The 13,233-nt window shown below is 51.3% G+C and overlaps 1 protein-coding gene across 1 annotated transcript in view; it reads left to right on the top strand.

Moving 5' to 3' along the window:
• The window catches only part of LOC116937976 (intermembrane lipid transfer protein VPS13C-like), a 70,215-nt gene extending 57,549 nt beyond the window's left edge, over window positions 1-12,666 (top strand). Inside the window, exon 17 of the mRNA XM_076057108.1 lies at window positions 12,590-12,666. Within this exon, the coding sequence (XP_075913223.1) occupies window positions 12,590-12,666 (77 nt within the window). The remainder of the gene's footprint in view (window positions 1-12,589) is intronic.
• Window positions 12,667-13,233: the final 567 nt, after the last annotated feature.

The raw sequence follows: 13,233 nt of genomic DNA, 5'->3' as shown, positions 1-13,233 counted from the left end.
CCTGGACTCAGACTCAGCTACCAATGGGGGGGACCGGCTGCGGATGAAGTCTCAGTAGTCCTGGACTCAGCTACCCTGGGGGGGACCGGCTGTGGATGAAGTCTCAGTAGTCCTGGACTCAGCTACACTGGGGGGGACCGGCTGGGGATGAAGTCTCAGTAGTCCTGGACTCAGCTACCATGGTGGTGTCGCTGTGGATGAAGTCTCAGTAGTCCTGGACTCAGCTACCGTGGTGGTGTGGCTGGGGATGAAGTCTCAGTAGTCCTGGACTCAGCTACCGTGGTGGGACCGGCTTGGGATGAAGTCTCAGTAGTCCTGGACTCAGCTACCATGGGGGGGACTGGCTGGGGATGAAGTCTCAGTAGTCCTGGACTCAGCTACCGTGGGGGGGACCAGCTGGGGATGAAGTCTCAGTAGTCCTGGACTCAGCTACCCTGGGGGGTCTGGCTGTGGATAAAGTTTCAGTAGTCCTGGACTCAGCTACCGTGGTGGGTCCGGCTGTGGATGAAGTCTCAGTAGTCCTGGACTCAGCTACCATGGGGGGGCCCGGCTGTGGATGAAGTCTCAGTAGGCCTGGACTCAGCTACCATGGGGGGGACCGGCTGTGGATGAAGTCTCAGTAGTCCTGGACTCAGCTACCCTGGGGGGGACCAGCTGGGGATGAAGTCTCAGTAGTCCTGGACTCAGCTACCGTGGGTGGGACCAGCTGTGGATGAAGTCTCAGTAGTCCTGGACTCAGCTACCGTGGTGGGTCCGGCTGTGGATGAAGTCTCAGTAGTCCTGGACTCAGCTACCCTGGGGGGGACCGGCTGTGGATGAAGTCTCAGTAGTCCTGGACTCAGCTACCATGGTGGGTCCGGCTGTGGATGAAGTCTCAGTAGTCCTGGACTCAGCTACCCTGGGGGGGACCGGCTGGGGATGGAGTCTCAGTAGGCCTGGACTCAGCTACCCTGGGGGGACCGGCTGGGGATGAAGTCTCAGTAGTCCTGGACTCAGCTACCGTGAGTGTCCGGCTGTGGATGAAGTCTCAGTAGTCCTGGACTCAGCTACCGTGGTGGGTCCGGCTGTGGATGATGTCTCAGTAGTCCTGGACTCAGCTACCCTGGGGGGGACCGGCTGGGGATGAAGTCTCAGTAGTCCTGGACTCGGCTACCATGGTGGGTCCGGCTTGGGATGAAGTTTCAGTAGGCCTGGACTCAGCTACCGTGGTGGGGACTGGCTGTGGATGAAGTCTCAGTAGTCCTGGACTCAGCTACCGTGGGTGGGACCAGCTGTGGATGAAGTCTCAGTAGTCCTGGACTCAGCTACCATGGGGGAGACCGGCTGGGGATGAAGTCTCAGCAGTCCTGGACTCAGCTATCATGGGGGGGGGGGACCGGCTGGGGATGAAGTCTCAGTAGTCCTGGACTCAGCTACCGTGGTGGGTCCGGCTGTGGATGAAGTCTCAGTAGTCCTGGACTCAGCTACCGTGAGTGTCCGGCTGGGGATGAAGTCTCAGTAGGCCTGGACTCAGCTACCGTGGTGGGTCCGGCTGTGGATGAAGTCTCAGTAGTCCTGGACTCAGCTACCGTGAGTGTCCGGCTGGGGATGAAGTCTCAGTAGGCCTGGACTCAGCTACCATGGGGGGGGGGACTGGCTGGGGATGAAGTCTCAGTAGTCCTGGACTCAGCTACCCTGGGGGGGACCGGCTGGGGATGACGTCTCAGTAGTCCTGGACTCAGCTACCATGGTGGGGACCGGCTGTGGATGAAGTCTCAGTAGTCCTGGACTCAGCTACCGTGGGGGGGACCGGCTGGGGATGAAGTCTCAGTAGGCCTGGACTCAGCTACCGTGGTGGGTCCGGCTGGGGATGAAGTCTCAGTAGTCCTGGACTCAGCTACCCTGGGGGGTCCGGCTGTGGATGAAGTCTCAGTAGTCCTGGACTCAGCTACCATGGTGGGTCCGGCTGTGGATGAAGTCTCAGTAGTCCTGGACTCAGCTACCCTGGGGGGGACCGGCTGGGGATGGAGTCTCAGTAGGCCTGGACTCAGCTACCATGGGGGGACCGGCTGTGGATGAAGTCTCAGTAGACCTGGACTCAGCTACCCTGAGGGGGACCGGCTGTGGATGAAGTCTCAGTAGTCCTGGACTCAGCTACTGTGGTTATCTCGTGCACGCTGGGTGATGATGAAGATGATGATGAATGTGAAGATGATGATGAGGAGGAGGAGGTGGGAGAGGTGGAGTGTTCACGTTGTACCCCGATAATGAACCTCCACGCGGAGTTCCCGGACGCGTCCACGTTCCTGTGGCAAGGACGAGTCCATCCGAGTTTAGACTCAGCCACGAGCTGGATAGTGATGGTGGTGGTGGTGATGGTGGTGATGGTGATGGTGGCGGTGATGGTGGTAGTGATGATGGTGATGATGGTGGTGATGGTGGTGATGATGATGGTGGTGGTGATGGTGATGGTGATGATGGTGGTGATGATGGTGGTGATGATGGTGATGATGATGATGGTGGTGATGGTGGTGATGATGGTGGTGATGATGGTGGTGATGGTGGTGATGATGGTGGTGATGATGGTGATGATGATGATGGTGGTGATGGTGATGATGATAGTGGTGATGATGATGGTGATGATGATGATGGTGGTGATGGTGATGATGGTGATGGTGGTGATGATAGTGGTGGTGATGGTGGTGGTGATGGTGGTGGTGATAGTGGTGGTGATGGTGGTGATGATGGTGGTGATGGTGGTGATGGTGATGGTGGTGATGGTGGTGGTGATGATGATGGTGGTGATGATGGTGGTGATGATGGTGATGATGATGATGGTGGTGATGGTGGTGGTGATGGTGGTGATGGTGATGGTGGTGATGGTGATGATGGTGGTGATGGTGGTGATGGTGATGGTGGTGATGGTGGTGGTGATGGTGGTGATGATAGTGGTGATGATGGTGGTGATGGTGGTGATGGTGGTGGTGATGGTGGTGATGATAGTGATGATGGTGGTGATGGTGGTGATGATAGTGGTGGTGATGGTGATGTTGGTGGTGAGACGCGGGGAATCTCAGTCCGAGTTGGACTCTGTCCGAAAATGTTTGTTTGACCTTAACCTTTGACCTAATGACCCACATTTTAGACCCCGGGTGGCAACCTTTCAATACTTTCCCATCAACACCATCAACATCATCACCATCATCACCACCATCACCACCATCATCACCACCAACACCATCACCACCATCATCACCACCACCATCATCACCACCAACACCATCATCACCACCATCACCACCACCACCATCATCACCACCAACATCACCACCATCATCACCACCACCATCATCACCATCATCACCACCATCACCACCACCATCATCACCACCATCATCACCACCACCATCATCACCATCATCACCACCATCACCACCATCACACCACCATCACCACCATCACCATCACCACCATCATCACCACCATCATCACTACCACCATCACCACCACCATCATCACCATCACCATGACCACCACCATCATCACCACCACCACCATCATCACCACCATCACCACCACTATCACTACCAACACCATCACCACCATCACCACCATCACCACCATCACTACCAACATCATCACCACCATCACCACCAACATCACCACCATCATCACCACCACCATCACCACCATCACCACCATCACCACCACCATCACCACCACCATCACCACCATCATCACCTTCACCACCATCATCACCACCATCACCATCATCACCATCATCACCACCATCATCACCACCATCATCACCACCATTACCACCACCATCACCACCATCATCACCATCACCACCACCATCATCACCACCATCACCACCATCATCATCACCATCATCACCATCACCACCACCATCTGTCTAGATTTCTCGCGACGCTGCTGTTAGAATGATGCTGCTGATGGTGATGATGGTGGTGCTGCTGATGGGGATGATGATGATGGTGATGATGGTGATAGTGATGATGATGATGTTGTTGATGATGTTGATGATGTTGATGTTGATGATGGTGATGTTGATGATTTTGATGATGTTGATGATGATGTTGATGATGTTGATGATGATGATGATGTTGATGATGATGTTGATGATGGTGATGTTGATGATGATGTTGATGATGATGTTGATGATGTTGACGATGATGATGATGTTGATGATGTTGATGTTGATGATGTTGATGATGTTGATGATGGTGATGATGGTGATGATGTTGATGATGATGATGTTGATGTTGATGATGATGTTGATGATGTTGATGATGTTGATGTTGATGATGTTGATGATGGTGATGATGTTGATGATGATGATGTTGATGATGATGTTGATGATGTTGATGATGATGTTGATGTTGATGATGATGATGTTGATGATGATGTTGTTGATGATGTTGATGATGATGTTGATGATGATGTTGATGATGATGTTGATGATGTTGATGATGTTGATGATGTTGATGATGATGTTGATGGCGATGTTGATGTTGATGATGTTGATGATGATGGTGATGTTGATGATGATGATGATGTTGATGATGATGATGTTGATGATGATGTTGATGATGTTGATGATGTTGACGATGATGATGATGTTGATGATGTTGATGTTGATGATGTTGATGATGGTGATGATGTTGGTGATGATGTTGATGATGATGATGTTGATGATGATGTTGATGATGTTGATGTTGATGATGTTGATGATGGTGATGATGTTGATGATGATGATGATGTTGATGATGATGTTGATGTTGATGATGTTGATGATGATGTTGATGTTGATGATGTTGATGATGATGTTGTTGATGATGTTGATAATGATGATGTTGATGATGATGATGTTGATGATGATGTTGATGATGTTGATGATGTTGATGATGATGTTGATGATGTTGATGATGATGTTGATGGCGATGTTGATGTTGATGATGTTGATGATGATGGTGATGTTGATGATGTTGATGATGATGTTGATGATGATGTTGATGATGTTGATGATGTTGATGATGATGTTGATGGTGATGATGTTGATGATGTTGATGATGATGATGTTGATGATGTTGATGGTGATGATGTTGATGATGATGTTGATGATGATGATGATGTTGATGATGTTGATGATGATGTTGATGATGATGTTGATACTGTTGATGATGATGTTGATGATGATGTTGATGGCGATGTTGATGTTGATGATGTTGATGATGATGGTGATGTTGATGATGATGATGTTGATGATGATGTTAATGATGATGTTGATGATGTTGATGATGTTGATGATGATGTTGATGGTGATGTTGATGGTGATGATGTTGATGATGATGATATTGATGATGATGTTGTTGATGATGTTGATAATGATGATGTTGATGATGATGATGTTGACGATGTTGATGATGATGATGGTGATGATGTTGTTGATGATGGTGATGTTGATGATGTTGATGATGATGATGTTGATGATGATGGTGATGATGATGATGTTGATGATGATGATGTTGTTGATGTTGATGATGATATTGATGATGATGATGATGTTGATGATGTTGATGATGATGTTGATGGCGATGTTGATGGTGATGATGTTGATGATGTTGATGATGTTGATGATGTTGATGATGGTGATGTTGGTGATGTTGATGATGATGTTGATGATGATTATGTTGATGATGATGATGTTGATGATGTTGATGGTGATGATGATGATGTTGATGATGATGATAATGATGTTGTTGATGATGATGATGTTGATGATGATGTTGATGATGTTGATGATGATGATGTTGATGATGGTGATGTTGATGATGGTGGTGATAATGGTGATGTTGATGTTGATGATGTTGATGATGATGTTGATGATGTTGATTATGTTGATGATGTTGATGATGATGATGGTGATGTTGATGATGATGATGTTGATGATGATGTTGATGATGATGATGTTGATGATGTTGATGATGATGATGTCTCATTAAACGCTACAGTGTTTCCGCCCCAACACCCACACGGAGAAGTTGTGTCAGTCATTCTCTCTCCACTGCTGGCTGGACACTCAGTCACTCACTCAGTTAATCAGTCACTCAGTTAATCAGTCACTCAGTCACTCACTCACTCAGTCACTCACTCAGTCACTCAGTTAATCAGTCAGTTAGTCACTCACTCACTCAGTCACTTACTCAGTCACCCAGTCACTTACTCAGTCACTCAGTCACTCACTCAGTCACTCAGTTAATCAGTCACTCACTCACTCAGTCATTTACTCAGTCACCCAGTCACTTACTCAGTCACTCAGTCACTCACTCAGTCACTCACTCAGTCACTCAGTCACTCAGACACTCAGTTACTCAATCAGTCACTCAGTTACTCACTCAGTCACTCACTGAGTCACTCCCTCAGTCACCCACTCAGTCACTCACTCAGTCACTCACTCATACAATCAGTCACTCACTCAGTCACGCATACACTCAGCCACTCACTCATACACTCAGTCACTCAGTCACTCACTCAGTCACTCACTCAGTCACTCACTCAGTCACTCACTCAGACACTCACTAGTCACTCAGTCAGTCACTCAGTTACTCAGTCACTCACTCAGTCACTCACTCAGTCACTCAGCCACTTACTCAGTCACTCACTCAGTCACTCAGACACTCACTAGTCAGTCAGTCCCTCAGTTACTCACTCAGTCACTCACTCAGTCACTCAGTCACTCAGTCACTCACTCAGTCACTCACTCAGTCACTTACTCAGTCACTCACTCAATCACTCAGTTAATCACTCACTCAGACACTCAGTCACTCACTCAGTCACTCAGACACTCAGTTACTCAATCAGTCACTCAGTTACTCACTCAGTCACTCAGTCACTCACTGAGTCACTCACTCAGTCACCCACTCATTCACTCACTCAGTCACTCACTCATACACTCAGTCACTCAGTCACGCATACACTCAGCCACTCACTCATACACTCACTCATACACTCAGTCACTCACAAATAGAAAGCTCCCACAGGTAGCCTCTAGCAGTGTGTGTGTGTGTGTCACTGTGTGTGTCACTGTGTGTGTGTGTGTCACTGTGATTCATGCAGCTGCAATGGCTGCTTTGGGTACGCGGTCCAGACCTCCCCAGAGACCCTGGCTGACAGAGGAGGTGTTCAGGATGGTTGAGAAAAAGCGACAGGCCCACTGCCATCGGCTACAGAATCCCACGTCAGAGAATGAGGAGGCTTACCGCAGCCTTCGCTCGGAGGTTCGGAGAGCCGTGAGGCGCTGCAAGGATGGGTGGTGGTCGCGGGTTGCTGAGGAGATGGAGTCTGCCTCAGTGGCCCGTGATCACAAATCTCTATTTAACTCCATCAAAAAAGTAACCTGCAGCGCCACACCTATTACCATCATTAGGGGAAAAAACGGTGATCCAATCTCCGACCCCCAGGAACAGGTTTGCAGATTTGCTGAGCATTTCTTTGAGGTCCTGGGGGAGGGAAAATTCCTCAGCCAGGAAAACATCGTGGCTCAAAGTGAGGATGACCCTGCTGAGGCTGCGGTGCCTCAAATATTGGAAGAAGTCACCCCCTGTCAGTGGCTGGCTGAGGTGCCATCTGTTGAGGAAGTACTGAAGGCGATCCGGAGTCTGAGACCAGGAAAGGCAGCGGGCAGAGATGATCTCCCAAGCGAAATGCTGAGGGAGGGTGGCGTTTGTGCACAGACTGCCCTACGTGACATCATAACAACAGTCTGGACCACTGGACGGGTTCCGCAGGATTGGAAGGATGCCCTGGTGGTCCCCCTCTTTAAGAAGGGGGACCGCACAGACTGTAACAACTACAGGGGCATCTCACTCCTCAGTGTGCCGGGAAAGGTCCTGGCAAGGATTATTCAGCATCGCCTTGCCAGACACGCTGAGGAGAGGCTTGCTGAGCCCCAATGCGGTTTCAGGAAAGGGCGGTCCTGCACAGATGCCATATTTTCTGTCCGTCTGCTACAGCAGAGGTGTAGGGAATTCCAACAAGACCTACATCTCTGCTTTATTGACCTGGTCAAGGCCTATGATACCATCAGTAGGCTTGGGTTCTGGATTGTTCTTCGTGCTTTTGGAGTCCCTGACCCTCTGCTCATGATCATTAAGGACCTTCATGATAGTGAGCGGACCCAGGTAAAACTACGTGGCCGGGAGTCAGAGCCATTCCCTGTACACCTTGGGGTGCGACAGGGATGTCCTCTGGCTCCCACGTTATTTAACATCTATTTTGACCACGTAGTTCGTGAAGCCTTCAGTAGCTGTACCGGGGATTCTCCATGTGGTACAGATATAATGGGAGGCTGATCGATGCCCGGGTGCGGTCAAGGGATGGCTCCCTATTGCTCAAGCACGTTATGTATGCTGATGATTTGGTAATAGCTGCTCATTCAGAGGAGGAGTTGGAGACGCTGCTGCTGAGACTGGAGCGTGCCACTAAGAGGCGGGGCCTTACCATCAGCCCCACTAAAACTAAGCACCTGCCTGGGTATTTTGTACCATCGGACACTACACCCCCACAACTCCCCATCGGTGATGGGGCAGTTGTGGAGAGAGTGGAGAGTTTCCCATACCTGGGCAGTGTGCTTATGACCGGCTGCAGTTTAACAGCAGAGGTCTCACTCCGAATCAGTCGAGCGGCAATATCTTTTCATCAGTTGCGTCACGCTGTGTGGAAGCTACCTGGTCTGTCGCTCCGCACTAAGCTTCAGGTCTTCTCGGCCACGGTCATTCCCTCCCTTCTCTACGCTTGCGAAACGTGGACCCCCCTAATGGAACATCTTCGCCGGTTAGAAACATTTAGGCTGGCCTGCCCACGATCCATCCTGGGTTTAACCAGACTGGATTGTGTGAGGAGCTCACAAATCCTTGAAAGATCTGGGCAAGGTCCCATCGGTGAGCTCCTCTGGCGGGCAAGGCAGCGATGGCTGGGTCATGTAGCCCTCATGCCCAGCCACCGCATGCCGAAACAGCTTTTGTTCGGCCGGATCGAGGGGGCTAAACGGGCGCGGCACGGGCTAGAGAAGAGATGGAGTGATGTGGTACAAAAGGACGTGGAGCTGAGTGGACTTGCCGATGACCGGTACCAGCGGTGTCAAGATCGGCCTCTGTGGAGGAAGCTCGTGAAGGACGCTACTGGGCAGTTGGAGGCAGTCGCCCTCCAACAACAACGGAGGGCGGAGGAGCGACGCTCACAACAGCGAGCGGAGCGCCGGGTGGCTAAAGCACAGCAGGTTGGCACAGTAGGGGGCACAGGTGGTGCATCAACCACTCATCTCAGTCATCTCAGTCAGTCGACCCGTGGCACCTGGGTCTGCCTCGTGACCTCCTGCCAGCGGGCGTTCGACACTTCACGTGGCCTCAGGGTGCACATAGCCTGGCACAAGTGTCGTGGTGACGTCACCGCCACTTAGTGGCGAATGGCGGTTGTTGTTGTTGTGTGTCTGTGTGTGTGTCTGGGTATTTTGTACCATCGGACACTACACCCCCACAACTCCCAATCGGTGATGGGGCAGTTGTGGAGAGAGTGGAGAGTTTCCCATACCTGGGCAGTGTGCTTATGACTGGCTCCAGTTTAACAGCAGAGGTCTCACTCCGAATCAGTCGAGCGGCAATATCTTTTCATCGGTTGCGTAACGCTGTGTGGAAGCTACCTGGTCTGTCGCTCCGCACTAAGCTTCAGGTCTTCTCGGCCACGGTCATTCCCTCCCTTCTCTACGCTTGCGAAACGTGGACCCCCCTAATGGAACATCTTCGCCGGTTAGAAACATTTAGGCTGGCCTGCCTACGATCCATCCTGGGTTTAACCAGACTGGATTGTGTGAGGAGCTCACAAATCCTTGAAAGATCTGGGCAGGGTCCCATCGGTGAGCTCCTCCGGCAGGCAAGGCTGCGATGGCTGGGTCATGTAGCCCGCATGCCCAGCCACCGCATGCCGAAACAGCTTTTGTTTGGCCGGATTGAGGGGGCTAAGCGGGCGCGGCACCGGCTAGAGAAGAGATGGAGTGATGTGGTACAGGAGGACGTGGAGCTGAGTGGACTTGCCGATGACTGGTACCAGCGGTGTCAAGATCGGCCTCTGTGGAGGAGGCTCGTGAAGGACGCTACTGGGCAGTTGGAGGCAGTCGCCCTCCAACAACAACGGAGGGCGGAGGAGCGACGCTCACAACAACGAGCGGAGCGCCGGGTGGCTAAAGCACAGCAGGTTGGCACAGTAGGGGGCACAGGTGGTGCATCAGCCAGTCATCTCAGTCATCTCAGTCAGTCGACCCGTGGCACCTGGGTCTGCCCCGTGACCTCCTGCCAGCGGGCGTTCGACACTTCACGTGGCCTCAGGGTGCACATAGCCTGGCACAAGCGTCGTGGTGACGTCACCGCCACTTAGTGGCGAATGGCGGTTGTTGTTGTTGTGTGTCTGTGTGTGTGTGTCACAGTGTGTGTGTGTCACAGTGTGTGTGTGTCTGTGTGTGTGTCTCTGAGTGTGTCTCTGTGTCACTGTGTGTGTGTGTCTGTGTGTGTCACTGTGTGTCACTGTGTGTATCTGTGTGTGTCTCTGTGTGTGTCACTGTGTGTGTGTGTGTATCACTGTGTATCACTGTGTGTGTGTCACTGTGTGTGTCACACTGTGTGTGTGTGTATCACTGTGTATCACTGTGTGTGTCACTGTGTGTGTGTCACTGTGTGTGTATCACTGTGTGTGTGTCTGTGTGTGTGTCTGTGTGTGTCTCTTTGTGTGTGTCACTGTGTGTGTATCACTGTGTGTGTGTATCACTCTGTGTGTGTGTCTGTGTGTGTGTCTCTGTGTGTGTCACTGTGTGTGTGTGTATCACTGTGTGTGTATCACTGTGTGTGTCTCTGTGTGTGTCTCTGTGTGTGTCACTGTGTGTGTGTGTCTGTGTGTGTGTGTCTGTGTGTGTGTATCACTGTGTGTGTATCACTGTGTGTGTGTATCACTGTGTATCACTGTGTGTGTGTCACTGTGTGTGTGTCACTGTGTGTGTGTATCACTGTGTGTGTATCACTGTGTGTGTGTGTATCCTACCTGCCTGGGTATTTTGTACCATCGGACACTCCACCCCCACAACTCCCAATCGGTGATGGGGCAGTTGTGGAGAGAGTGGAGAGTTTCCCATACCTGGGCAGTGTGCTTATGACTGGCTCCAGTTTAACAGCAGAGGTCTCACTCCGAATCAGTCGAGCGGCAATATCTTTTCATCGGTTGCGTAACGCTGTGTGGAAGCTACCTGGTCTGTCGCTCCTCACTAAGCTTCAGGTCTTCTCGGCCACGGTCATTCCCTCCCTTCTCTACGCTTGCGAAACGTGGACCCCCCTAATGGAACATCTTCGCCGGTTAGAAACATTTAGGCTGACCTGCCTACGATCCATCCTGGGTTTAACCAGACTGGATTGTGTGAGGAGCTCACAAATCCTTGAAAGATCTGGGCAGGGTCCCATCAGTGAGCTCCTCCGGCAGGCAAGGCTGCGATGGCTGGGTCATGTAGCCCGCATGCCCAGCCACCGCATGCCGAAACAGCTTTTGTTTGGCCGGATTGAGGGGGCTAAGCGGGCGCGGCACGGGCTAGAGAAGAGATGGAGTGATGTGGTACAGGAGGACGTGGAGCTGAGTGGACTTGCCGATGACTGGTACCAGCGGTGTCAAGATCGGCCTCTGTGGAGGAGGCTCGTGAAGGATGCTACTGGGCAGTTGGAGGCAGTCGCCCTCCAACAACAACGGAGGGCGGAGGAGCGACGCTCACAACAGCGAGCGGAGCGCCGGGTGGCTAAAGCACAGCAGGTTGGCACAGTAGGGGGCACAGGTGGTGCATCAGCTAGCCATCTCAGTCAGTCGACCCGTGGCACCTGGGTCTGCCCCGTGACCTCCTGCCAGCGGGCGTTCGACACTTCACGTGGCCTCAGGGTGCACATAGCCTGGCACAAGCGTCGTGGTGACGTCACCGCCACTTAGTGGCGAATGGCGGTTGTTGTTGTTGTTGTGACTGTGTGTGTCTCACTGTGTATCACTGTGTGTGTGTCACTGTGTGTGTATCACTGTGTGTGTGTGTATCACTGTGTATCACTGTGTGTGTGTCACTGTGTGTGTATCACTGTGTGTGTGTCACTGTGTGTGTCACACTGTGTGTGTATCACTGTGTGTGTATCACTGTGTGTGTATCACTGTGTGTGTGTGTCTGTGAGTGTGTGTGTCTGTGAGTGTGTGTGTGTGACTGTGTGTGTATCACTGTGTGTGTGTATCACTGTGTGTGTGTATCACTGTGTGTGTGTGTATCACTGTGTATCACTGTGTGTGTGTCACTGTGTGTGTCACTGTGTGTGTGTATCACTGTGTGTGTATCACTGTGTGTGTGTGTGTCTGTGTGTTTCTCTGTGTGTGTCACACTGTGTGTGTGTCACTGTGTGTGTGTGTCTGTGTGTGTGTCTCTGTGTGTGTCTGTGTGTGTCACTGTGTGTGTATCACTGTGTGTGTCTGTCAGTGTGTGTGTGTCTGTGTGTGTGTCTGTGTGTGTCTCTTTGTGTGTTCCCAGTAGCCGCTGTCTCTCGGCGTCCTTGGCAACGGAGGATCCGGCTGAATGACAACGCCAACGTTGAGCAAATGTTGTGACCCGACGTTGAGCAAACGTTGGGGCACAACGTTGAGACAACGTTGAAACGTTGAGACAACGTTGTAAACAATGTTGAGACAACGTTCAGCCAACGATGAGACAACGTTGAGCCCCAAAGTTGAGACAACGTTGAGACAACGTTGAGACAACGTTGAGCCCCAACGTTGAGACAACGTTGAGACAACTTTGAGACAACGTTGAGACAACGTTGAGCCCCAAGTTGAGACAACGTTGAGACAACGTTGAGACAACTTTGAGACAACGTTGAGACAACGTTGAGCTCCAACGTTGTCTCAACGTTGGGGCTCAACGTTGAGACGACGTTGAAAACATTGTCGATAACCCGATCCGGAGTGATAGTGATGATGGTGGTGATGGTGGTGATGGTGGTGGAGGTGGTGATGGTGGTGATGGTGGTGGTGGTGGTGATGATGATGATGGTGATGATGGTGGTGATGGTGGTGATGGTGGTGATGGTGATGATGGTGGTGGTGATGGTGGTGATGGTGGTGATGGTGGTGGTGATGGTGGTGATGGTGGTGGTGATGGTGGTGATGATGGTGGTG

This window comes from Petromyzon marinus, chromosome 79 (genome assembly GCF_048934315.1).
Source record: "Petromyzon marinus isolate PM22_M1 ecotype Great Lakes invasive population chromosome 79, UKy_Petmar_22M1.pri1.0, whole genome shotgun sequence".
In the NCBI taxonomy this organism is placed as follows: domain Eukaryota; kingdom Metazoa; phylum Chordata; class Hyperoartia; order Petromyzontiformes; family Petromyzontidae; genus Petromyzon; species Petromyzon marinus.
This window is presented reverse-complemented; position numbering and strand designations above follow the sequence as displayed.